A 27,511-nucleotide genomic window follows, 5' to 3' on the forward strand; every position below is an offset into this window, starting at 1 on the left:
GATGGAAAGGAACATATTTATCTCTTCTCAGGAGGTTGTGCTCAAATTTCATTTAAAAAAAAGCTTTTAAAACAAGAGCGTTTAACGTATAGTACCCCTCCCCCCTTGTAAGGACGGTTATCCGTAGAGATTCTGAACGTGCAATGCCGTTGCAGTACTTTTTTTTCCACATTCTTTTCGCGAGACCTGCACACGGACCTGTTTACGTCATTTCGAAGGTTCACTTTATTTCTCTTGACACATTTTTCATTCACTTTCTATGAAGTAAAATGACATTATTTGACCACACTTGTATTTCACATTCAATAATTACTAGAACTATATGCTAGCATTCTCATCAACATTGATTCTCCGGCATGGCACACAATCACTGTACATTAAGACTACCAAATATCAGGTATGAGAAGAGAAGCATACACAGACATAAAAGCGCCGTCGTTAATCGCCAGCACAGGAATGCTTTGTCGTCGAACCAAATAATGCAATAGCAGAGGCCTCCATATACTCCTGCAGAAAATGCACATTGGTTTAGACCCATCCAAGTAGACATTCGTCCAGTAACAGAGAGAAGGCACTTTTGAGCGCCACATTTGAAATGAAAAGTAATTTGTTCTATCAATATCCCTATAAGGCCCATCCGCTGGAGATAGCGGCCAATGAATATTAGTACAGTGTCGTGTCCGCCCTTACTTGTCTTTGTGTTGCTTCGACGCTAAATATTCGTTACATTAAAGATGCCCGCGTTACATAACGTGTACGGTTTATTCCAGGGTCCTTGTTTAATTCTGCATCTTATACGGTTATTGCGATGAACAACAATTCCTTACTAAAATAAAGCGGTCCTAGATCAAACCTCATAACTTCGCTCTTATACTGTTACTTCTACGTTTTCATTATTAGAGTTGCGGCACTTTTTAACAGGCCTGTGTCGCCACTGTTGCATGCTTTGTCGCATCAAGTGTGCCAACAAATGTGGTGATTCTGAATCGTAAAATTTAAACGGAAAATTCGTAGTGCACGTAGGTGCTCGTGTTTAACAGAAGTCGAATGATTTTTTACACAAAACCTCGATTTTTGCGGGGAATGCAGATTAACAGCGGTGCGTCTGAACTAAAACTCATTCGTAGAGTTTTCCAAGAATGTGCTCAATGGTTAATGTTAAGCCTTTGATTGAAACACACGCGTTTTTTATATTGAATTGATGAATACAGTACAGTGTTTGTCCTATGAGGAATTAGCATTTTTTTCTCTTATTCCATATTTACGGCTTTGAACAAATATTCCCTAATAAAAGCATATTAGTGGTTGTTTATGATGGCGAGCTATCGAGATTCTTGGCATTCTGCCTGTTATTAAGCAAATGTAGATTCAGTGTTCTGGAAGTGATATCAGCTATATTTCCTGTGCAACATCTAATGTGTAACAAAAAGGTAGCACAATTATGGTCAACTCATATGAAGTACAGGGTTCCACAGAAACCCGTCTGGTTGGGCAAGGTCATGGCAGAAAAATGAAGCGCCGACCAATCATTAGAACACACGCATACACAAATACAAAGACGTTTCGGTCCAGCTACGGGAACCTTGTTCACAGCGAACAAGGTTCCCGTAGCGGGACCGAAACGTCTTTGTCTCTGTGTTCTTAAAGATTGGTCGGGTAAACTAACATATATTTGCAGTTTTAAAGACGTGTTTACGGGCACCTATTTCATGAATACAGTTTACACTGGAACATCATAGGATCGCATAACTTCTTCCAGTCGTTCCTCACATGGTATCGGAATGTAACTGCTACGTATGCCCGCATAAAGCAGCTTCGCATGCATATCGTAAGAGTTTCTGTACACTTCACTGTTAATTTCAAGCAGTCAAATTTCTTGACATAACAGTGTGCCAGATACGCATTGTCACAAAACCACTCATCGCTTCAACAATTGTGGGCGACCTAAAGAACGAGGTGGCTGTCTTGAATTTCTCCAAAAAACAGTTGCGGAGTTTTATTTTGGAGAGCACTGAGGCACGTGAATAGGAATGGTCGTCTCTCATCTCACTGTGCGAACAAAAGCAAATCACGAAAACGGCCGTCTGGCGCATCAATTGAACATAGCCTTGAAAACACACGTCCTCTTGTACGGGTCACACAGTCTCAAACTTCCTGGATATACAATGACAACTCTTGCAAATCACAGCGTCGAGGTCATCACGGTATTCAGCACGGAGAGCGCACATCATTACAGAAATTATGCCAGCCTCTGCCTCGGGACTACTTCCAGGACCATCCGGTGAAGGACTTTGGGACCGAGTGGTAGAGTGTCCCGGGACCTAGGCGTCAGATGTTTGGCAAGTGGTCGAACTTGCGCGAAGACGACTGCTGCGACTGCTGACTCTGCAGCGGCTGCGAATGTCGGGAGTGCAAGTGCGATGCCCGGATGTCTGGCGTCGGGTAGCCACTGCCGGAGTGACCAGGAAGGTGTGGAAATAATGACTGGTGTTGAGCACCGTTCTGCATAGGAAAGAATCGTGCAGTGCATACAGGTTTCATCAATGACAATAAAGAGAATAATCGAAAATGTTCACCGTACGCCAGTATTCGCAAGAGCGAGAGGGAAAAAAGAAAGCCAGTATTAGTACTGCCATTCAAGCAGCCGTTCAGCCAATGTCTGGTGTAGTATTTCTGTGCAGAAAAAAATGATGTAAATAAAATCGATTGAAAAACGCTATCAGACTGATGAACAAGACGTTTGTCGTAGTCGAAGCCAGGCCTTCGATTCGAGAGAGTCACAGACGGAACGATATCTACTATTTAGAGCGCCTAAAGTCATATGCATCGAAAATGTAGCCGAGTAGACTAAACAATGAAAGAACACATAATTATTAAATATCTATGTTTGTCAGTGTCTACTTGCACGTTTGCTGAAACAGAAAAAAATCACATTCCCACGTCTATTTTTTTCATATAATCTGTACAAGAAACGCCATCTGCTTGCCTGCAACAAGCGAAGGGCCGGCCACACGACTGACCCTTTATGCAGACCCTCTCAAGGCTGCATCGCAGGCAGCACGATGACATCACTGCCAATATTAGCAGGTAAAACAGAAAATTTCACTTAGAAATGCTACCGATAAGTGAAGGCAACATTCCAGTTTAGTACAGTTGTAGAGTAGCAGCTATCCAGTACATAAATGAGAAATGCTCTAAGCCAACAAATTCAATTTCAAAGCAGCATTCTCGGGCTAGTTCCTTAAGTGCACACGATTTGTAGTATTTACCATAGGGTGACTCGCTCTTCTCAGGACCAAATAAAGTTCAGTTCAGTTCATTCACATGTTCCCACAATTTGCGCTCGCATACCGCATATACAAAGACTGGAAGAAAACAATTCGGCAGGTGTTACAAACTTCCAACGGCGAAAGCCGTTGGAAGGTAATGTAGGACAATATGCCCAATAATGTAGGACAAATGAGCCGCGACGAGCAGGTATGTATGTTTTGCATTAAATTGAATCTTTGAACGCCTCATACGAGCACCTTTGTCTGCATTTGTAAAGGTGTGCAGACTTTAGCGAAGTACCCACTACGCGTCTGTAGGGCTGGACGTGCACCTACTTAGCTGCACACTTTTTTTATGCTGCAGCCGGCTGATGATAATGATGAGAAACGATGGCCGAGCCCTTTATAAATGCGTGGAAAGGTTTACAACACCCACTCGTTACACGATTGACGGGTGTTACGCTTGGTGCGATTGTACACTTATGCCACGCCATATTGCGTCGTACATTGCGTCGTATGGTCGTACATCGGCAGTGAATAAATGCTACTTCCCACACACAATAACGCTGTGGAAGACGCTTCCTAATGGCATTGCTTGCTGCTCAGATCGAGAAAAATTTCGCGAAGAACTAACCCGCCACTTGCTCAAACCATGTGCACCTACCGTAGTGCGTTGTTAAATTGTCCTTGCATTACCCGATGCTGCATTTGCTTGTTCTCTTTCTCTTCCTTGATTTGTTTCGAATTACTTTTATTCTACTGTTTATAAACCTGTTTATGCCCCACGTTATGTAATAAATGAAATGAAATTAACTGAAATTCAAGATCTTAACACGCGCGATGTGTCCACAATACGCGTGTCATCAATTTCGAATCCTGTTTCACCGTTTTAATTTGAGATCTGCCAATTCGTTAGAGTCAGTCAACAGCGACGGAATATTTTCGCGGGAGAAGGTCTTAACAGCAACCTGTCAATACACATGGAATTCGGTGTGATCCAGCAAAAACAACACAGTAAGTTCTTTGTGGCACACATATGCAGCTGAAACTCCTTCCGGAGAAGCCTTACTTGTAAAATACTAAAGTGAAAAGCATGTCGAGCGTGTTCAATTACTGCAATTAAGCCGTCTACAATGCATTTTCCCCCCAACGGCTGTAGTAAAAGAACGTTTTCACTTCGAAATGTTCTCGCGACTGAGACAGCGCTTCATGCGCGTGCACTGAGGGGCCGCGATATCTTGAGCGCTGTGCCGAAGCAATACTACATCGCACCGGTTAGTTGTCGGTGAGTTCGTGACGGGGAAAGGGATAACTACGCTTTCCCTGCCACCATACAGTCACGACCTCTCCCCAGTGATGTTTCCCATTTCCACGGATGAAACGCCCATTGAAAAGACACCGATATGACATAGCCGAAGGTTGCCCATGGTCGCAATAAAGGAACTCAACGGCACATGAGCCAAGGACTTCCAAGGTACCTGCCAATACTGGGAGACAGCCTCTATGATCCAAATTCTTAGTCTGACGAATAGTAGTGGTATTCAAAAACTTGGTATTCAATAACCTAGTCCCCTGAATTTCCAACTATATCCTGCTTAATTTTCAGTAGTGTGAAAAAAATTTTGAATAAGTAATGTTTCTAGACAGTAAAACTCAGAGCTACGTACCCTGGACTTTTCCCTTCGTATTCGAACGTTGTCCTCGACGTCCACCTCCGAAGCTTTGCAGTCGGCGAGGTACGGGTGCTTCAGCAATTGCTCGCACGTCCATCGTTTGGCAGGGTCCTTGTCAAGACATTTCTGCAAGGCCGACACGCTCTTAATGTGAGCTTTTCGAAATTTCCTAGTATGATTTCCACCAGTTCTAACAGCCAGTTAGTGAATTTCGGGAATGTTCGTACTGTTCCTCGAAGCATTAAACTCTTGCAATTTAATATATCCGATCGTAGGAGTGCAAGCAATAGTTTATTAACAGGATGACGAACAATTTTATGACTTCCCGCATTATAGTTATATGCGGGAAGTTATATGTGCCTCGTTATATGTGCAGAAAAATAGCTGACGTACTCTGTAGCCGAGAAAAACAAAAACCGACGGCACATAAAGTGACACACGACTACTATTGTTCCTGTATTTTTTGCAATCACTAAGCGTAGAGCATCAGTTCATGGCAATTTACTGCATCTTATTCTCCCATCCGTTCTCTGAGGGCAGTAAGCTATCGGCATCATCGACAAAGCGCTCCGGTTGGCGCAGGGGCGCCGCGTTGCCTAAATGTGAAATTTGCAGAACATACCCTAAGTAGAACGTTGGTGAGTTCAATTTCACATATAGCGTTATTTAGTGAGTCGGTTCGAACAAATCTACCCGCACACAGCGAAAAAATAGCTGTCTACGACAATAGTTGAACACCCGTGTATTTGACCTGCAGCGGAGGCAAGATAGCCTTCCTGTCATAGTTTTGTACTGGCGTCGCCCCTGGCCCGGTATCGCCTTCTTTTCCCATACAGGGCTGAAATGCGCGATTTAAGCTCACTGTGTCTTTTTCTAAGACGCCGGTAGGTGTGGCGTGATAAATGTGGATAATTACGATCCGATCGTAGGAATACAAGCAATTGTTTATTGACAGGATGGCAAACAATTTTATGACTTACATGGTTTACTCCACCGCTCAATGACCCGTGGTAGGTATACTATGATGAGAGGAGACGCAATTAAGAAGTACCAGACGCATAGAAATTGAATGGTTCTTTGGAGAATTTACGAAGCTATGAGAGAGGCCGTTGTGGAGGAACTCCTGATAATATCGATCGCCTGTGCTTCTTTAACAACAGAACCCCGCGAGAAGTATCCGTCGACAAAAGAAACCCATGTGCTACCGCGGCATGCAAAACAGCACTGGCTCATGCGTCGCGAAACGACCCAGTCATTTCGGTGACCATCTCAAATGTATCCGAAAAAAATAGTGATGACTTGTGACACTGAAAACAGTGAATAACTGCAATATTTCGGTGAAAAAAAATTGGTCATGTGGAAGCCTTCCGAATTTCGCAGAGTGTGTTATGAGTGTTGTTTGTCAGAAAATGTATTCTGAGCGCATCCTTCCTCCTTCCAGTGTCAAATTTGCTTTACATATTAAGCGAAGGCGTTTGTGTAAGGTGTTCGAATTTCAATAATATTACTGCCATTTCTGTGCCATAAACGCCGCGAGAAATCTCACCAAAATGTTCGATGTTTGCCTTTCTTTCCTTGTAATATTGCACTATGTATGAATACTTGAGTGATGAACGCTTACTATACGGAAGGCATATCCATAGTTCCAAAACATCGCGAATTAAACACAGACAAGATGTATGCAGGACTAGCGCTGACTGTTAACTGCTTGGTTTATTGTCAAAACACGCAAATAGACATTGAAATGGTACACATGGGGAGAGGAAACTATGAAAGCTTCTAGCCACGCATACGTCCAGCGGCACAATATTGTTTAGTCGAAACAGATTAGTTACGGAAATAGGAACACTCCTTGTCTGTTAAATTAATCGAGAGCGCGCCAACACACAGCATCTTCACACTTAATTGCGAAAGCTTCAAACACTTCACGTGCAGTCTGGTCTTTGTATGTGCGCAGGACCCGGGTCTCTTGAAAACGTGGTAGCCAGCCCCACCTTGTACAGTGGATGGCTAAATTGCTGCCACGTGGTGCCTGCCGTTTCCTGTGTGAAAAAGCACTCGAAGAAATATGTCCCATGGAGGTGTGAAGTAGTGCACGAGATCGCGAATCATGAGGCAGTTTCTATATGGCCACACGGGCCGTTGCCTGAACAACCATCTGCGCGAACACGCCAACAAGCGAAAGGTAACAAGCGGCAGCAATTCGGCCATCCACTGTGCAAAGTGTGGCTGACTACGACGTTTTCAGGAGACCCGTGTCCTGCGCACATACAAAGACGAGACTGCACGTGAAGTGTTTGAAGCTTTCGCGATGAAGTGTAAAGATGCTGCATGTGTTGGCGCGCTTTCCAATAATTTAACAGACAAGAAGTGTTGCTATTTCCGTAACTAATCTCTTTTGACAAAAAAATATTGTGCCGCTGGATGCATCCACAGTTGGAGGCTACGAAAACTTCCCCTCCCCCGTGTGTTCCTTTACACAATAAACCGAGTAGTTGGCAGTCAGCGCTAGTCCTGTGTGCATTCGTGTGCGTGCCTACTTCGCGCTGCTTTTAGCTATAGATACGTACCAACTGGCTCGCATTCGCACGCTTATAATGAAGGCATATTTTGCGTTAAACTTATTTTCAGACCACTGATCTTTTTCAATTTTACGAGAAAAAGGTTCACGAATTTGAGAAAATCATCGGTTTGGTCTACATTGAGAGGCAGTTTACACCGCGTGGTGTTCAAATTAAAAATGAGCTTTATGACTCAATCGAAAGCAAATAAGCAGTTCTCATAAGGTAAATTTCATCATTAGATTTGTTGCTTTAAGAAAAAAAGTAATTTTTGAAGTTCCCATTTGACGGGAATGGCGAATTTCGATGAGGAAACTGCCGTGTGACCAAATGGGACGCAATCCTCTTGAGGCGACCATTGATAACTACTCACCTTCAAGAAATCGATACCAAAAGTGTCTACGGCTGCTGGTATTGCAGACTGTAGGGACTCCTGCAAGGATGCGTAAAAAGACTGAAATAAGGAATATGTACAATAGAATAGAACTTGGCTCATGACCCTGCATTATGGAAAAATACTTTAGCATCCAGCGCTTTGAGTGCTTTGGTGCCAGTCATCAGCTTGCCGCGTTTTTGAAATGTGGCAACCAAGACATCAAACTTGGCACCCTACTGCTAAGCATATATTCGTAAAAAAAAAACATGGCTGATCCCTCCGTCATAGGAATCGGTATAACACGAAAGTGAAACATGTCTTCACAGAAGTAGTGCTTATTGTGTAACGATATATGAGAGCTTGTACAACGTCTATTCGTGTTTGGCAGCTATAGCACCGTTTGATGTGGATGCACCCATGTTGACAGCATGTCTCTATCGCGACGACTAACGCCCATGATCATGATTAAACCGTTGTGGTAGCTGACGGTGTGAACATATATTTGGACACAGCGAATCGTGAATTTCGCGTAAGGATGATGTCAACAAGCTCATAATCAACACTGGTACCCGGTATGCACTTCTTCAAAGCGTCGTCAATTAAGGAGAGAAACGGCACGGTGTGCGCTTTCTAGTAATGGGTAGCCGACGCCTGTGCTCATGCATACACTAACACACACTGCGCTTCAGCAACACGGGAGGTAGAGGTTGGTAGCCTGAGCCGCAAACGCGTGCGTCCCGCTGGCCTCTGTCTCGCAGGCGCTGCTCTAGCTCCACCAAGGCACGACATTCGCCCGTCGAAATCGCGTCCTTTCTGCAACGCATATTGCAGCAGTTTTGTTAGTCGGTGCTCTCGCAATTGAAGCAGTCGGCGGGGTCGGCGGCGGAGAAATCCCGTTGGTGCACGTGGAAGCCGCACTACTCCGATGAGCCGACGCACGCTAACACGAAGCCAAAGGCAAAGCAGAGAACATCGGCAAAGAACGTAACTGCGTCAAGGGTGCCTCGGCGACGCCAGCGCGGCCACTCCTACCTCTCCGGTATCGAGACGCTTTAACCATGACCTCAGATATAGCGTGCAATCTCGGAGTAAGCGCTAGTAAGTGTCTATCCTGAAGCATTACTTCTTTTCACCTCTCACAGACGGCGGCACTGCCCCGCTCCGCCCGCCGCGAAAGAGAATCTGTGAAAGATATAAGGCGCGTTCGCGCCGTGCATAGCATCTCCCGAGATGGCTTAGTGGGTAGGGCGTCGGGCGCTTGCCGTCGCGGCCGCAACGTCGTGGGTTCGATTCCCAGCGGGGCATCTTTTACTTGTTTTTCTTTCTCACCCGTTGGTGTCCATTTTATCAACGTCATATCCGTGACGGATGTACTTGGTGGACCCCGGCATAAAACACTTTCGTGTTAAAAAATAATAGAACGGCACTAGACGTTTGTTGCAAGGACTGTATACAAAGTTCTTGGTGGCATGAACGAACTATGTGAGCCACACATCTTAAATTTGGAGGAAATAAGATCCATGTATAAGATTCATCTTAATAATAAATATTTAACCACGTCTAGGAGAGCGCCACGGCCAAGTACCAAAACAACACCTTCTGGATAACCTACGGAATGCAGTACAAAATTTGATCCGCACATTTGGTACCATATGCACTTTTTCTTTTATTGAGATCTGAGCAGAAACTGATTTATAGATCTGATTTAAGAAAAAAAAACAAATATTCGTATTTTTCGAACTACGCATGAAGTCGTTCCACAACACTGGGACAACTAAATGTGTCCACTATATTATATTTGGCGAAAATACGGATATAATCGCAAATACTGTTCATGCATGACAAAAGTATAGAGCTGAGGTTACTTCCGTATTCAGCGCATTGGTTAGTTCAGCCCCTAGAGTTATACAAACGTAGTATTCTTGTTTTTCTGAAGCTCTGAACGACGGAATTGTGACACTAAAAATGTAACGTAACTACTGTCCCTGTTACGCCTCATTTGCTAGTAAACGTCAAAACCACCTGGCCTAATCACTGCCAATAAAGTTATAACTACGGCTGCTTGAATGAACTTGCATCAGTTAAAAATGTCTTCAAAACGCAACAAAAGAACAGGGGAAAATGAAGGCTTCGAGCGATGAGAAATCGTTGAACAGAGAAGGTCGACGTGGTCCAGGCTTCTACAATAGGACTTGCATTTGTCCAGGTAGCAATTGACAAATACACTTGTCGAAACATTGGCTCCGGCGACATTCTCTGTTCAACGATTTCTCATCACTTCGAAACGCTCGTAATTTTCCCAAGTTGCCTCAGTCAGACCCGCAGCCAGCGGCCCGACCCCCCCCCCCCCTTCCTCCCCCCACCCCATGCCTGCCCAAAAAATATTCCTGGCTACGGGCTTGAACTAAGGGTACCGCGTTTTATCACCTCTATGTCTTCTTGGAAGCAAAGGTCGGACCTCGACTTTCTTGTTTTTGAATGCTTATTTTCACTCGCTAGATCAGGCTTCTGCCATTTTACCGTCGACTTTTCTGACATGTTCTGATGTGTTCTTGACACTATGTGTCATCCTCAACTTCATCACTCTGCTCGGTCTGTCGCTGGCGAGTTACAACAGCCTTCTAATGTCCTAAATGACGTGCACACCGCCGCTCGTATTTCACTTTGTCGTGTTTTGAGTGGTAAACTTTTCGCTTTCACTGTCTCTGAAGTATCCAGCCATAATGGTCAGTCTTTAGAACTATGTTCACGCGTAATGTCATTTTATTTCCACACGGCCTGTTCCTTTTTCTGTTATTTGTATCCTCGAATGCAATGAAGAAAATGCGATCGGTGGAATGTCCAACCTCTGTGGCAGTTTTGTGATGCGTGCGTCCTGAAAAAATATTACCCTCGGATAAAAAAAGCCTATCATTTCCTTTGTTTCTTTCAAAGAATAGCTTTGCATTCTTTGGAAGCCTGTATTTAAGAACACCTCCGATATTTTTCATCTCCGATGTGCGTACAATTTATGCCAAACGCGAAAGTTTCACAGAATAGTGTCCTGGTTTTGATACTTTCTCATGCTCTCTTGTCATTAACTAAGTATTACACAAATCCAAATTCTTCGGGCACTTTTCGCCCTAAAGTATTCATAGACCCGTAACAAGACGTAGTCATTGTCGAAACATGTAGACAACGCGTCTTCTATTGTGTTATCGTTATAAAAGAAATATCGGCTTACGACTACATCCGGGTCCGGAATGCTGACCCCAGCGAAAAAGTCGTTGGTTTTGAAGATCTGCAAGTGCCTGGGTATGAGCTCGCCTGCGAAAAATTGAAAACGACATTGACAATATACACAAGACAGAAAAAAGTCAACGGGCAGATGGACGCTTCAAGTGATGAGAAGTCGTTCAGCAGCGAATGTCGCAGTCATTACCTAGAATAAGACAACTACATGCGTCGAAATATTGGCTCCAGGGACACTCCCTGTCAACGACCTCGCGTCATTTCAAAGTATACTGTTTCACTGGGCACATTTGCTTCAAGGTGCCGCTATGCAACAATCTCGCAGTAAGCATTGACGTGCATATCTGATGCATAGGTGAAAACAGTGAGGGACGCCGACCAAGATGAACAATATTTACTCACGTTTTGGCTCCCACACAGAAGCCTCTGATTTATATTCATATCCAACGCTATCGTCCCCATTTAGTTGGCCAATTAGCAGAGTCATGGTATAGTGGAAAGTGAGCCAGAACAGCAGTAATTTCAGTAATGACCGTTATCACTGGTATAAACAAAGGACGCGTGTGAAAAAAAATGATTCACAGGTAGCACTGCTGATGAATCTCAGGGTGTCACCAGATAAGACCGAACACGAGGTCCCGGTCACCATTCCCGATTGTGATGAAATTTACTGTCGGTCGAGGCACTACACCCAGAACAATGGTTTCGCAGTTAGTTTTGCGAAAAAAAAATTTGTTCGCCTGAAAAAAAGATATACAACTTTGGCAGCAAAAAACGCTTTTCCGCCAATTTCGCGATTTCTGAATTTTGAGCGCACCTAGGAAAAAAACGGTGCACTTCTTCGTCACAATATTTATTCTCCTTAAAGAACAAGTGAAATACAATCTTATGAGTCTGTTATTTCCCTTGCTTGTCGAACAACTTTTGAAGAAAAAAATTACGAACTTGGCAAATCGTACAAAATACCTCTATTTCAGGAATTTATTGCTGCAAGCAAGTTAAAGTGAGGATAATACAAATCGGCACATATTATCTTTGATACTTTCACTCTCTTTTAAAATATTTTGTGTGGTTTTATCGCGCTCCCTTTTGCTTGATAATTGGGCTGAAACGTAAGTGATTTACCAAAAACGTCCAACTTTGAAAATGATTTTCTCGAAAAGGCCATTCTTAATTTTTTTTAAATCCCTCTGATTGAAGTCAAGGACGTCATCTACCATTGTGCAGAAAAAAAACGTTGCATTATTTTGGTTGCTAACAAGTTATAGTGCGTCAAATGTGACCATGCCAGACTAGCGGCCGCGTGGTTCGTTATGGGCTGAAACTCGGATATAATATGCTAAAAAAACTTGTACGTGACACAATCACAAATAAGCAGCTCCACACCAACAAATGCGCAGCCCGGTGTCATGGTTAAGCAAGCTTTGTCTTGGGATCAGCCGCTTGACAAACCCGCAGCAGCGGCCGCTCGATGCTGCGGGCACTGACATTACATGAGTGCCGCTTCGACGGCGGATGAGCTCCGCTTGCGCGCCAAACTACGCTAAGCAGTACGCGCAGGCGCACGAAGCAGCGCTAGCGCAAGCGTCGTCTGCCAGGCTGTTCCTTTCAGGATGAAACACTCCCTTTCTTTGTTAAAGGCATCCGGAGTGCGCACAATTGCAGATAGAAACGTCACGAACGTTTTGCTTTGTTTTTATTTCCACGTTTGCGTTCAACAGCATGCGCTGCTGCCAATACTAGCACTCATCGTTCTTGTGTATTACTTTTTTTTATTCAAATTTCCCTACGCATCAACTTTGAGCAGTTTCTCTGACTGCAATCACAGGAAAGATTAAGAGAACATGAATCGGTAGATCACGGTTTAAGTTGTGCGCATGGTTTCCTTCACACCGCTTTTTTCCTTTTTTTTTTTTTTATCTAAGGAGACTAATACAGTCATTAAGTTGGGCGTGCATCGTCCTGAAAGGAACATCGTGGCAGGCGACGCTTGCGCTAGCGCTGCTTTGTGCGCATGCGCGTACTGTTGCCGGTCTCGCAGATTATCGCCGTTGTAAGGCTCTGATACTGCGTGCGGTCGACGCTCGCGCGATATTATTAAGAATGCTGGAGGCTGTACAATACCAGTCTGTCGGTCGTATTCACAGGTTAGGCAGGCAAGGTGACAGGCGACCGATAATTTTATATCTTCAGAATTTCAATGAAAAGAAAGAAATACTTCAGAATGCTAAAAAATTGAAGGGACCTAGCATATTCATTCAAAATGACTACTCGGAAGCCATCTTAAAGAAGCGCAAGCTTCTGTGGGAAAGTGCAAAAAATAATAAACTACAAGGGAAGAAGGTGTCACTTATACATGACAAACTCAAGATACACACGCTTACTTACTTTTGGGACGAATGGCAAAATAAACGCGTGCAGGCTGCGCAAAGCCGCCCTCGGCACACAGAAGCATGAAGTAACGTATATCCGCGAAATAAACGTCTGCGTTTAATTAATGTTAACGCTAGAAGTATCATAAACAAAACAAGTTCGCTAGAGATACTGTTGCTTCAACATGACCCCCATATTACAGTTACCACTGAGACTTGGCTTCGCGAGCAAATTAACGATCAAGATGTACTTCCTCCTTGCTATAATGTTTACCGAGTGCATAGGTCTTCTAGGGGAGGAGGTGTGGCAGTCTTAATTAAAAATCAGATTGAAGCTGTCGTTTTAGAAATAATACCTGCGTTGGAATGCTTGTGCATTAAAGGGGTCATGAAGCACCCCTTGGGCTGATTGAAAAAACACATCCTGTGGAAAGCTGACACGGCTATGAACTGCTCTGCCAAATATTACAGTCGTGCGCGCCGCGTAATGGCCACAAGCGGAGCGCGAAGTTGCCGTTTCCCCAGGCACCCTCTTTTCAAACAGAGGCCGGTTCTCACTCTCGTCGGTGGGCGGGTCGTCTGTCCGCTGTACGTCGCAAGAGACATCGCATGCTTATTGGCCGATAGCCGACGTAAATCGAGAGCGGCGTTCGGATCAGATGCGCTTCTTGCCGCGGGGTGCCGCCACTTGCCGGCGCCGCACTCCTCAGTACACGGTAGCCGCACTCGCGCAAGCGAATCACAGCGGGAGAGCGATCGCGTTTCATGACGCGCGCTGGCGTAACTTCTTTCCCCCATGCCATCCCTCCCTGTCTAGCTTCCAGTGCGCTCGCCGGCACGAGAAAAGAGAGAAAGCGCTGGAAGCGTGCGCCAAACCCCCGTAACTCCGCTGATTCTTGACGGATTCGAGAAATTTTTGCGGCAATCGATTCGGGAGGCAGTACACTCCGACACTGAGGCCATTAGATCATTACTTGGAAAAGTGGTTCATGACCCCTTTAAGGTATCGCTTTGGGGCTATAACTTCGTACTTTTCGCGATTTATAGGCCTTCAGACGCCCCCACTGAATTTGTGCATGAATTGCGTTGTTCTATGAATAAATATTTGAGTAGTAAGGTTATTCTTGTTGGTGACTTTAATTTGCCCGGTGTAGACTGGGTGCGCCTCGACTCTGGGCTTCATCACAGTCGGGATGTTAACATACTTTGTGATATCATGTTAACCCATGATCTCGTGCAAGCTGTTCTTGAGCCTACACGTGTACGAGGTTCTTCGTCCTCAGTTTTAGACCTGGTTTTCTTTGCTCGCAAATTTGTTGAATTCACAGTGGTGGTCGAGCATGGGCCATCAGATCACTATCTCGTCTACATTTCCTTGCTACTTGCTTCCTGTACAAAAACTAAAAAAATCATCTGCCCATTTTGTCAAAGATTATTCTCGCGCAAACGAAGCATGTGTGATTCATTACTTAGAAAATTGCTTAACTGAATTTGACGAAAATAATATGAACATACTTTGGACTCGCTTCAAAGATATGTGTCATTTTTGTATAGACAATTACATAGCAAATAAGAAAAAACGCGCACACAAGCAAACACCATAGATCAATCGTAATATTATTCATATGAAGCGCAAAATTAAGCGATTAAAGAAGGCCCATGCGCAGTCAAACTTGATATCCGAATTGCAAGGCGAGCTTGCACTTGCGGTGCATAGTTCGAAAGACTATTACTTTAACTCATCTCTGCCAAATTTCATTAAAAGTGACCCAAGTAAGTTTCGGAATTACATTGCCGAGAAGAAAAAAACCAATAGCACAAATGACAGTGAACGGACAGATGGTCACTGAAAACATAGAACTTGCCAATCACTTTAATACGTTTTTTCACAGTGTTTTTTCTAATTCTGGTAATTGTTCACACAACTGTATAGTGCCGCAATGTTCTGATGTAAATTTTATATCGAAGCCGGGTGTACTTAATATGCTGCTAAATCTCAAAACCAAATGTTCCAGTGGACCTGACAATATCCCCAATTTGTTTCTTCGTAGATATGCGGTAACTTTATCATAGTTTCTTGTTATAATATTTCGTGCGTCACTGTTGTTGTCAGAATTACCGAGTGACTGGAGGACAGCCCGCATTACACCAATTCATAAGGGAGACCGTCTTCTCGTAGAAAATTACCGTCCTATTTTTTTAACGTCATCATGCTGCAAACTTATTGAACATATTATCGCAAAAAGCATAACTACATATTTAGATCAGCATTCTGTTTTAACTAATTCAGCATGGATTTAGAAGAGGGCATTCGATGTCACACAGCTGATCACTGTTGTTCATTCTTTTGCATCAACTCTTGACAAAAACCGACAAATCGACATAATTTTTCTAGACTTCCGGAAAGCGTTTGATACTGTCCCACACGACTAAATTAATTCTTAAGCTTAAACATGCAGGAATTCCGGGAATGTTTATTTCTTGGGTTGCTGCATATTTGTCTAACCGGAATTAATTCATAGAGATTAATGCTGCAAAATCGGGCTGCCTTCCAATCACATCGGGTGTGCCGCAGGGCAGTGTCCTTGGCCCTCTTCTTTTTATTATATATATTAACGACATTGTTAACATGGTTGAAGGTGGTGTGCAGATTCGATTATTCACTGATGATTGCGTGCTTTTTAAAGATAATAATTCTGTCAATGACCAAATTAGTTTATGTGGTAGTTTAAATAATATCCTTGAATGCTGCATGTGCTGGGAAATGACGCTAAACACGACAAAAGCGTACTAATGCGAATGACTCACAAGAAACCACCTTTGCTTCATACGTATAAATTAGGTTCATCCCCTCTGCACGAAGTAACACAATATAGGCATCTAGGAGTCACCTTTAACAACATGTTAACATGGAATGACCACATTAGTAACACTTGCACCTCAGCCTTCTGAACCTCTTGAGGCACAAACTTAAAAAAGCCCCTTCCGATGTAAAATTACTATGCTATAACACCTTAATCAGAACTGAACTGGTGTATGCATGTATTGTTTGGGATCCGTATACTAAAACTAATATCAATAACCTCGAGAGAGTGCAGCGAAAGGCAGTTAGATTTATTTTTTAACAAATTCTCAAGATTGGATTCACCCACAGAACTTATGAAAACTAATCATATTGAACCACTCGAGATAAGAAGACAAAAAAAGAGAGTGGGATTTCTTAAACTGCTTTACACGAATAATTCACAACTAGACTCATCTCTATATCTATCACCCCTATTAACCAGACCCACACGCCACCATAGACAAGATGCATTAACACCTTACGTCGCGAGAACCAATATATTTAAGAATTCTTTTTTCCCTCGTACTGTAACTGAATGGAATTGTATAATCAAATCAACATCATAATCCTCATTATTATTGATTTGTTTTATAGCGTTTTGCCGGACATATCGACTCTATTTCTGTAATATTGTTTTTGTTTCCTTTGTTCTTTCCAAGTTTTTTTCCAAACGTGTTCAGTATTGTACCATTTATTGCCCTCCCTGCTTGGACTACGTGTCCGCAGTATTTCATAAATAAATAAATAAATAAATAATTAGTTCTATGCAACTAATATATTTTTTTTTGCACTGCCACACCCCACTTTACATCAACGTATTCTGAGTGCTGCAAGCAGATTTTTTGTAATAAACAGCAAGATGTTTCATTTCATTTATTTTTCTATTCTTGGGCACTTTGTTCAGGTTTTTATGCCGATGACACTAATTTGCGCGCGTATACTGAGATCTTGTTCAGCAACGGATGTCAGTTTCTGCTGCCCATTACCGAAGTGTCATTGGAACAAAACATTATTTTCAGACCCACAGCAGCCGACGGTTATAGGTCCATTCGGTGCGTGCCAATGTTTTACAAAAAAGAAATAAATAAAGTTTCCTCAAATTCAATTTGCTAGTTGAACACATGAAGCTTTATTTGATAATCAAACATTTACCTAGTTCGAAATAAACCTTGCAAACGTATACTACGTCCCTCGTGTACGCGGTGTTTGTTTCCACGTCATATCGAGAAAGGGGCGACCTCGCTTTCTCATTGTACCTTGGAATGGCCGGGTGTATTATATACTGCTTTCCCTCAAAGACGTAGTAATAAGTCAACACAAACCTACCAGGCTTGAACAAACAACTACTGCTTTTTACAGGACATCCTAAACAGCCGTAGTATTCACTCTCACCAAGTGTCCTGCGGATGAGGTAGAGTTGGTCGACGTCCGACTTTCCGGGCCACAACGCCTCGCCACGCATCAACTCGGCGGCGACGCAGCCCACAGCCCAGACGTCGACAGGCGGGCCGTACTGGGTGTCGCCCACCAGCAGCTCGGGCGCCCGGTACCAGCGGGTGGCGACGTAATCCGTATAGTTCTCCCCTGGACCTTCATGAGGAAAGTGAGAAATACTGATTTGAGACACATAAATGGGGCAGCGAAAAGCTGCCAGATTATGAAGTAAAATGATCGCCCCCTGTTCATGTTGAAAGGAAAAAAATAAACATCACCTCGTTCAGTTCTCACCTTTAAAGAGACTGAGAAGTCAGAACTAGTGACAAGAGAGCGGTGAAAGTGGAAAGACTGTGAATTATTGGGACAGAATCGAGTATTCCTTTCGCGTTTTGAATAGGACTCGTTCTTTTTTTTTAATTGCGTTTAAAACACACAAAATCTGGCACGTCGGCTCGCCTGTAACATGCCTCAGTACTGCCTGAGTTAGTCGTTCGGATCTCTGTATATAGTCTGCTGTTATGTCGGCGCATCAGAATTCTGGCTTAAAATTTTAGCACGTAAATTATTAGGCACCTCCGCTTTATTCCATGCTTATTACGAAGTAAAAGAACAGGACGTTGAGAAGTGGTGCCGCCTTCACGGCAACTAGTGCAACTATGTCAAATCTCGGCGCATGCGCATGCTGTGAACGTATGCTCAGCGAGCCTCAGCGCACGAACATGAACCGCCACCGCGTTTACGACATTATCGGCGCTGCAGGTAATGAATTGAGATAAAAAAATATTTCAGCGGCATTTGCCTCGCGTTACCGCTCCGTGATTAGAAAGCCTGACCGGTAAGCGTTAAGTTGCGCTAAAGAAAGCAGGTATCACGAAAATTCGTAGAGAACCCTTTTAAGACACCTGCGGTACTGAGTTTAAGAGAAACAAGGGAGCGGCTGGTGAACACATCTTTATAGAAATGGTCTCGCGAACAAGAGAATACGACAGCAACGTGCGTCCCTTGAAAGGATGAAGGAGATTGATTCCCTACACAAATAATGCACAAAATCAACAAAGTGCAATATAGCGTCCATATAGGCCACAAGCGAGCTTCGCTCAATAAATGACGGTATATTATAAAAAGATGTTACGTGCCCTTGCGTATTCGCTTGGAAATGATGTCCGTCCGCAACCACATCAGTTGCCCTTCTTCAGAATGATTGTGAACAATCGTTGCTTCCATTATTCACTATCTCTCGATAGTAATATAAAATGTTTTGTCTCTGATCTATTATAAAAACAAATAATCAGTTTCGCTACAATGGCGAAGCAATGAATGCGATAGCGAGAAATTGGAGTCTCACATAAAGAACGACAAGTAGGTCGAAACTTGCAGCGCGCCGCTGAAGCACTAAAAAAGGACGCTCGAAAAGAACGCACAGATACACACAGGTCAAGCGCGAAGTAACATATGTCACAATTGTTAGGTCTTTGTGTATGAGCAGCGCGCTGCAAGCGTCAACTATGCAGAAGCAGACGCTCTTAGATATTTCTCTTTCTTTTAAACTGCGGCGCGTGGAGTGACCCCACTGCGTCTCCTGCCACGCGGTGGCATGTGACGCTAGGTGTGCCCGGCGTTCTTTTTTACAGCGAAAGCTGTTATGAGATCACAACAACGGCCGTTTTTGGCGCCGTAGTTGTCCGCCGCCGCCGCCGGTGTCCGTAACCACTATCGCTCGAAATAAAAAAAAAAACGAAATAAGAAAAAATTTTCAGGATGGAACGAGGTTCGAACCTGGGTCCTCTGCGTGGGAGCCCAATATGGACCCAGGACGTGGGAGCCAATATGGGCCCAGGACGTGGGAGCCAATATGGACGTGGGAGCCGTGGGAGCCGTGGGAGCCCTACCTCAGAGCCATGTCAGTGCTTGAAACTGCTTTGGAAAAGACCCTATACCGGCTTCATGTCAGGAAGGAACCATATTAACATATGTAATGTAGCGTGGTAGAAGAGTAAAACAACAACCAAGTGTCACACAACGCGAATTCTGTAACAAGGCGTCACACAATGCGAATTGCGCAACGAGTGAGTTGTTGAATGCTTCCAACCCATTACAAAGGGCTCTGCCATAATTATTCATCGTCATTAGCCACAGCATCAACAAAGTGCACATAATAACTTACAGGTGTTAAGCAGGTACCACGGTTCTTCGCAGAATGAAGAAAAATTGCGTAGCGGCTGCTTCCTTAATTCTCAAAAATTATGATTCATAGCGTAGTGGGTTCCTCGCAAGTGCACCTCTATTGGTTGACAAGAAAGCCCATAAGGTTCCCATGATACATTTTCTCACGGTTTCAATAAAGTTAATTCCCCTCTCTCTATCTCTTTCTCACGCTAGCGTATGTTATAAAGCGTGGTGGGAGAGTGAAATAACAACCTGACGTCACACAATGCGAATTACGCAACTAGTGGGTCTTTAAAGCTTCCAACTCATTACAAAAGGCTCAGTCATAATTGTTCATCGTCATCAGCCGTCGCATCAAGAAACTGCACATAATGCCTTACAGATGGCACCTCGCTTCTCCGCAGAATTACGAGTAATTTCGTGGTGGGTTCTTCCCAACTTCACAAAAATTATGATTTGTAGCGTAGTGGGTGCGTTGCTATTGTAATTGCATTAGTAGCCACAAGAGAGTTTATAACGGGTTCTAGAAATGCCGCTCTTCGAGCTTTCGCTGTGACTGTGCTGCGCTTTCCGCGCAGGCCTGGCGTTTTTTTTTTCTTTCCACATCGCCAGTGGGTACAGAAAGGGGCCACTTTTTCACGTGTGCCTCAAGAGGAGTTTTCAAATTTAAAGAAAATGTAGAAGCGGCGCGTCATATAGGACACGCCCAAGCTACTCCAAGATCTGCGTACCGCCAACGGTAATTGCTGTACATAAATAGCTCGCCGATATTGTGCCGGCAGATGCGTGGCGTTTGGTAGAGTCCTCTAAGGAGCGAGGGGTCGCTCGTTCGAAACCCCGGTCGGGTGATTCGGAATTATTTTCTTCTGACTTATTTTTCTTAGAGCCTATATATATATATATATATATATATATATATATATATATATATATATATATATATATATATATATATATATATATATATGCACAGCGACCTCCGGGGGTGAGCGCGCTGCTGATCGACCGTTAAAAAACCCTCCTCCGAACAGCCTGCCGACATCCGACGACTCCCTTTCGCAACGTATACCATCGACAACGAGCGAGTATCTGCTGACATCTCCATTCTTGTCGACAACTACCCAGCACCTCCACCAGAAATGTCACGTTATTACTAATAGTACCGAACCTTTGTCTATCGGAACACCAGGACGTCGAGCAGAACCGATCCCACGAAACACGACTTCTCTCTCCCGTCATTGACGGATCAGATCGCCGGAACAGCCGGGACATGTCCTCAACGAACATGGCAACACTCTCGTTCGGAGCGCTGATTCAGGGAATTGAGGAGACGTTCTGCTTGCTCCTTTCGGTCAGAACTTCGGAAGGTGTTCTGCAGCTGAGTGCAAAACTCTGGCCATGTTGCCATGGTAGCCTCATGGTTTTCAAACCAAGTGCGCGCCGCGTCCTCGAGGTAAAAGTAGACATACCGAAGGTTCCGGCGTTCGTCCCATTCGTTGGCGCTGGTGCAACGGTTGTAGTGGTCAAGCCAGTCGTCAACATCCTCGTAAACGACACCATGAAACGGCCTCGGAGTTCGTGGAGCCTTGGAAAACCATGGCGAAGGTGGGGTCGATGCCTCTACGGTGTCGTTACCTTTCTCAGCTGAGGAACGAGGTCAGCGCTGATAATGGAATAATCGGCGCCCGTGTCTACCAATTATATATATATATATATATATATATATATATATATATATATATATATATATATATATATATATATATATATATACGGGCACGGCGGCGACGGAGACGGCAAAAACCCGCCGAGAGTGTCCATATAATTGCTATCTCAGTAAAAGTGAATACCGAAATCGAACCCGAATTCAATATTACGGTCCATTCCATTCTTTGTGACAAATTTGAAAATTCGGAAGCTCCTAAGGCATTTCTTACATATGAGAAAGTGAATTAGGACTCACATATAAGCATCTATCGATTCCAACGCCGTTGTGGTTCTAAACCTTTCGAAGCTGCGTTGCGATGTTCTAAACGTAGACATAGGCGCGCAAAAAAGAGACCTGCTCATTAGCATATATACGCGCATTTTTGTCGGCCAAAACGGAGGTATACGTGACTTTTCGCGGATAACATTTACTTTATTGCAATGCATATGAGGCAATACAAAGCTTCTAAGCTGCAATAGGTTCCAGGTTACAGAAGCGTACTCATACGACTAAGTGGAAATAATATTAATCAGTAGTACTGACTGACGGGGCTTTCCAAAACCAGAATATGATTGGAAGGCACGTCGTAGCGGGGGAACCCGTAATCGAAGCCCTTCATTTACAACTCGTGCGTGACATTTACAGATCGATTTTAGTGAAGCGATATCGTACTTGCCCAAAGAAACAAGATTAGTTTCTGATTTAGCGCGTTTAACACCCTATACCTGGTTTTCATTAGGCGAGCCCTCAAAATTCCTTAGACACGCAGTAACTGTGGTCGCGAAATGATGCCCTTTTTAGTGCGACTAACGTTAAACAGTTCCTTACAATAAATAATCTATAGCGTTACTTTCTATAAACATTTTTCTACACGTTTTAGAATGCAAGTCGGCATAGTCCTCAAAGAGGTGATTTGATATTGTATAATGACTAATGATTTCATGCTGCGTTTGATATATAATAAATGGGGCGAAAGCCTTTGTTAAGCTTTAATGGCTAATGGCTTTTTGCTTTCGCCCCTCAGCATCACAGTTGTCACTATTGTAATGTCTCCTGTCATGTCGAAATAAGCTGACGAATTGAAATTGAATTTTAAGCACTTGGGTTTCCTTAACATGAGTCCCTAAGTGCACGGTTATTCTTGCGTCGCACACCCATGTAATGCGGCCGCCGGGGCCTGGACGACGTCGAGCTTAGCAGAACGACACCCTACATGCTAAGGTGCCGCGTTTGGCGCTTAATGGGCTAGTTAGTTAATGGAGTTTAACTAACGACTCCACTAAGCATCCAACGCACACTAGTTAATAATTGACCTAGTTAGCTGATGGGGTTTAACATCCCAAAGCGACTCGAGAAATGCCTTAGTGGAGGGCTCTGGATAAAACCTATTACCAGGGGTTCTTTAACATGCAGTGACATCGCACAGTATACGAGACTCTTAGGATTTCACCTCCATCGAAAGAGCGCCGAGAGCGGGACCAGAACCGCGTCTTTCTGGCCAGCAGCCGAGCACCGTAATCACTGAGCCACCGTGGTGGCATTTTTCTGTCGTTTACTTATCCATGAACGGAGCTCAACGTGTTTAAAACGCAGGTTGGAAACCAGCAGTACTCCAGACTTGCGTCTACGCCTTGCTCGACGCCCCAATAGTTAGCAAAAGAGCTCCCACATAATATATTGTCAAAAAAAATCAGTTGCAAGCAAAAAAACCTGCCTAGTTGTAATTAATTACTCACTTAGCGTCCTAGCAAAGCCAAAGTCACAAAGCTTGACAATTCCATCCTTGGTGAGCAAGATGTTCTCCGGCTTGACATCCCTGTGAATGCACTGTGGAAGAAACATGACGAAGCGACCGGAAAATTATTGAAGCCTACGATGTGTGGCACTAATTAATCCCAAAACAGCCAACTCATTTTTTGCTGACCACTTCCCGCCCTCACCCTTAATTAATGACCATTGCCCCGTTGGCGAATAATCGCCGAGGAATAGGCTCACACCAAGAGACAGATGCAGTTTGAGCGAAGCTAAGAAGGATCGTGCCTAGAAAACAAGTAATGCGTACAAACAGAGCGCTTACGTCCGACCGACAACATGTGATTTCTGAAAATTAGGCGCAGGCTGTAATTCATTGTACATATGGACACTTGTGCCGCCTTTTTTCCAGCCGAATTTCTGTTGCGCAACACTTATTCCACCACGCAATGACCAAGAACTAAATGGTGAGGCAGAACTCTGGTTTTAAAAGGGGCCTTGCATAGGAGGACTTGTTCTTGGGGCGAGGTGGTGCCTATGTTTGCTAAGCATGTTATTCGTGCCGTAATGCCTGACATACATGAAGGAGAACGGAGAGAGAGGGAGAGCCCCCCCCCCCTCCCAACTGTCGCGCTTTACAGGGGAGCAGAAGGGGGGGGGGTGGACTCGACAACGGGGTAAGTTTTCCAGTCAGCGCCGAGAAATTACGCCACGATAGAATTGGAATGCATTATGTTTCTGCAATAATAATTCTGTGCTTGCTTGTTTCATCTTAGCGCCGGCAGATGACCCACCTATCCGGCCTCTGACGTTTGCGGCTATGGTAGCCCAGTATAACGCTAACGTAAAATAAACAAACTTCAATACTACAAAGAAAGAACCCCCAAGTAAGCCTCCTGATTATCACATGCCCGACAGTTGTTATAGGAAAGGTGGATTTTTTGGATATAGCAAGATCGTCTATTGTTTAATGTTGACAATATTGTCTTATTAGCAATAAACTCCAATGCGGCATACACCATCCTGTTGTTTTCACCAATAATAGTATCGAGTGTATGAAGGCTTCCTTGCTGCAAGTGAGAGTGAACGGCGCACTGCTTATCAAGTTTCCGTATGTCGGACTGAGGTGCAGTTTCGGTGCAGTAGCGAGCGCTTTCAAAGTTTCACTACCCGCGCATTTTGGCAAGCTCTATGCAACCTTTTGTTTGCATTTTGTGAGAAAATAACATACAAAGAGCATTCCAAAGACAGCGAGAAAGGTACACGGCAGCACCTACGTTATGCGAGTGGCAGAAGTTGATGGCTTGTAGCGTCTGGAATATCATCCTCTTCGTAAGCGCGTCTGGAACGCTGCAAAAATAATTTTTGAAGGGATGCCGTTGAGCGCCCAACTAAAGTCATTGACTGGCAAATACTATTTCGGCCTATAGAGTTAAAACTCCATTTAACGAAACCCTACTTTACGAAGTTCCTGGTCTAACCAAGAAATTTTTATTCCTTGGCAGCTACCAATAGCAATCAACATTGTCATCAACCCTATTAAACGATGCCAACATGGCACTAAATGTTATTTAACGAAGTTTGCCCAAAATAAATGAGCAATGAAAGGGGGATGTCTTTCTAATTTTGACGCAGATGGCTTTTACTTATAAAAGAGGGCCGCCTTTGTCAGGACCCCGGTTTTATTTTGACGAAGCTGCACGCCGCGCCCATGCACGAAACAACGAACCCAACCGCGGTAGCGCAGCATCATTGCATTCATTCTCCTCGTATTTGTACCACGGCGACTTATCACAGCTTCTCGTGGCCGTATACCTGGCCTGCATCGCGCTGACATGGGAGGCACCATGTCCGCGGGTCGCTCTCGCGTACTTTTCAAACGCGCAGGCGTGGGTCAGATGCAAATACAATGCCGCCAAGGTTTTTGGATTTGCTACGATATAATTTTAAGGACCGAGATATCTCTTTCTCGATTTCACAAACTTTCCGATTTAATCAAATGGTTCGAGCGTGGTCATTACTTCGTTAAATCGTGTTCCAACTGCATGTATAATGTACAGACGGGCCCATTGTTAAAGGGAACACTTGCGTGAAGTTTGTCTAGATTTAGATCCCTTGAAAAAGCATCTGGGCATAAGGAAGGAAGGAAAACGGGAGAGAGGAAAGACAGGGATGTTAACCAGTTTGGCGTAACCGGTATGCTACCCTGTACAGGGGGAAGGGATGGCGGAGATTGAAAGAAGAGTAAAGAAAGAGAGAAAGAGAGGGGAACACACACGCACACACATAACTTTACAGCGCAGAGCGGCAGTCTTGTGCGGTATGCGGCATCGTTAAAAAGTCTACAGCCGCTCGTGTAAGCCTGTTGTCTTTAGGAATTTGAGCAATGCCTTGGTTGCTTGAATTCCCGATGACTTATCAGGATGACATTGTAGAACTGTTTCTAGTGTCAACGGTCTGTTGTGAAGACGAGCGAGAGCGAATATGAGGGATCTTCTCTGCGCATCGTAGCGAGGACAGTCGCAGAAGATATGCTGAAAGGTTTCCTCGGTGCCGCAGGCGTTGCAAAGAGCGTTGTCGGCCATGCCTATTCGAAACGAATATGACTTCGTGAAAGCCACTCTTAGCCACAAGCGGCATAGCAGAATGGCCTCTCTTCGGCGGAGTCCAGATGGTAGTTGAAGTCGCCACAACTCGTTGAGGTGGTGTTGCCGATAGTTTTGGCTTCTTGAGGCATTCAGTTTTGAGTGCGAAATATTCTTTGCGATCCTTTGAAGCATTGCAGCAGCATCAGACCTTGAAAGGGGTATAGCCTCTTTCTTGTCGCCTTGCAAAGCTGACCGAGCAGCATTATCGGCATGTTCGTTGCCAAGCACGCCGCAGTGACTTGGCAACCATGGAAATGTCACTTGGTGTCCCTTCTCGAATGACGTATGAATGAGGTGTCTTATCTCGAATACCAGTTGTTCATATGGTCCACGCCGCAGGGCTGACAAGAGAGATTGTAGGGATGCTTCGGAGTCACTAAAAATTGACCATCGCTGCGGTTGTTCGCGATTGATAACACAAAGTGCAGCGCGAAGAGCTGTCAGTTCAGCAGCCGTTGATGTTGTTGGGTGGTCGGTCTTAAACCTTTCGCTGGGACTACTACTGCTCCGGACGAATCACGGATGGTCGTTGAGCCGTCGGTGTAAATATGTATGTGGTCGGTGTATTTCTCGTGCAGTAGAAGCAGAGATAGCTGTTTCAGGACAGGCGATGACAAATCAGATTTTTTTCTTGATTCCTCGTACATTGAGGTGTACTGCAGGACGAACCAAACACCAAGGTGGAATTGGTGGTTTGGATGCAGGGCTGAAGCCTGACGGTACGTTGGCGGAGTAGCTCCAGATTGTTGCGCAATATGATGCTAGCGGTATTTCTGAGGGCAGTGTTGCCAGGTGGTGGTTAGGAGCTCGAGCAAAATGCCTGATGTGAGCTCTCAAGGCTTCTAACGCAATGTGCGTTTGTATCGGTAGATCCTTGGCGATGGCAATAGTCGCCTCCGTTGGCGCACATTCGGGCAGACCTAGGCAAACTCTGAGTGCCTGAGCTCGTGTAGCCTGTAGAACGCGAAGAGTTGTCTTGCAGGTGTTGGTTAGTACAGGCAGACTATATCTCAGAAACCCAAGAAAGAGTGCTCTGTATAATTCCAACATTGCATCTACTGACATGCCCCAGTTTTTCCCTCCCAGGAACTTGAGCAGCTGGGCAATGGCCGTCAGGCGCTTCTTCAAAAATGCCACGTGTGGGCTCCAATTGAGGTTTCTGTCAATAATTATGCCGAGAAATTTGTAGGTTCTGGCATAAGAAATCGACTGCCCGTCAATAGAAATGGCATATGGTGTCATTGGTTTGCGCGTGAACGCCACCAATGCACATTTCTCCGGGGATATTCTGAAGCCTTGTTTGCTAAGGTAGTGCGCTGTCAATGTTGCAGCCTTTTGAAGTCTCGCACGTATTTGAAGTCGTGTAACGGCTGAGGTCCAGACACATAGATTTACATACGACTACTGGTGGTTGACATTTCTGACTCTTTTTGACTGAGTAGTGTTGTGCACGAACCAAGTTTCCACGTGGAC

The 27,511-nt window shown here is 44.3% G+C and overlaps 1 protein-coding gene across 1 annotated transcript in view; it reads right to left on the reverse strand.

The window, feature by feature from the left end:
- Window positions 1-2,057: 2,057 nt before the first annotated feature.
- The window catches only part of LOC119373621 (cyclin-dependent kinase-like 4), an 86,402-nt gene continuing 60,948 nt past the window's right edge, over window positions 2,058-27,511 (reverse strand). Inside the window, exons 4-10 of the mRNA XM_049410970.1 lie at window positions 24,668-24,740; window positions 23,375-23,465; window positions 17,720-17,917; window positions 11,103-11,185; window positions 7,877-7,936; window positions 4,937-5,068; window positions 2,058-2,502 (exon numbers count right to left, since the gene is read on the reverse strand). Coding sequence (XP_049266927.1) covers window positions 2,329-2,502; window positions 4,937-5,068; window positions 7,877-7,936; window positions 11,103-11,185; window positions 17,720-17,917; window positions 23,375-23,465; window positions 24,668-24,740 — 811 coding nt within the window. The 3' untranslated portion in view covers window positions 2,058-2,328. The remainder of the gene's footprint in view (window positions 2,503-4,936; window positions 5,069-7,876; window positions 7,937-11,102; window positions 11,186-17,719; window positions 17,918-23,374; window positions 23,466-24,667; window positions 24,741-27,511) is intronic.

Source organism: Rhipicephalus sanguineus, chromosome 11 (genome assembly GCF_013339695.2).
Source record: "Rhipicephalus sanguineus isolate Rsan-2018 chromosome 11, BIME_Rsan_1.4, whole genome shotgun sequence".
NCBI classification, from domain to species: domain Eukaryota; kingdom Metazoa; phylum Arthropoda; class Arachnida; order Ixodida; family Ixodidae; genus Rhipicephalus; species Rhipicephalus sanguineus.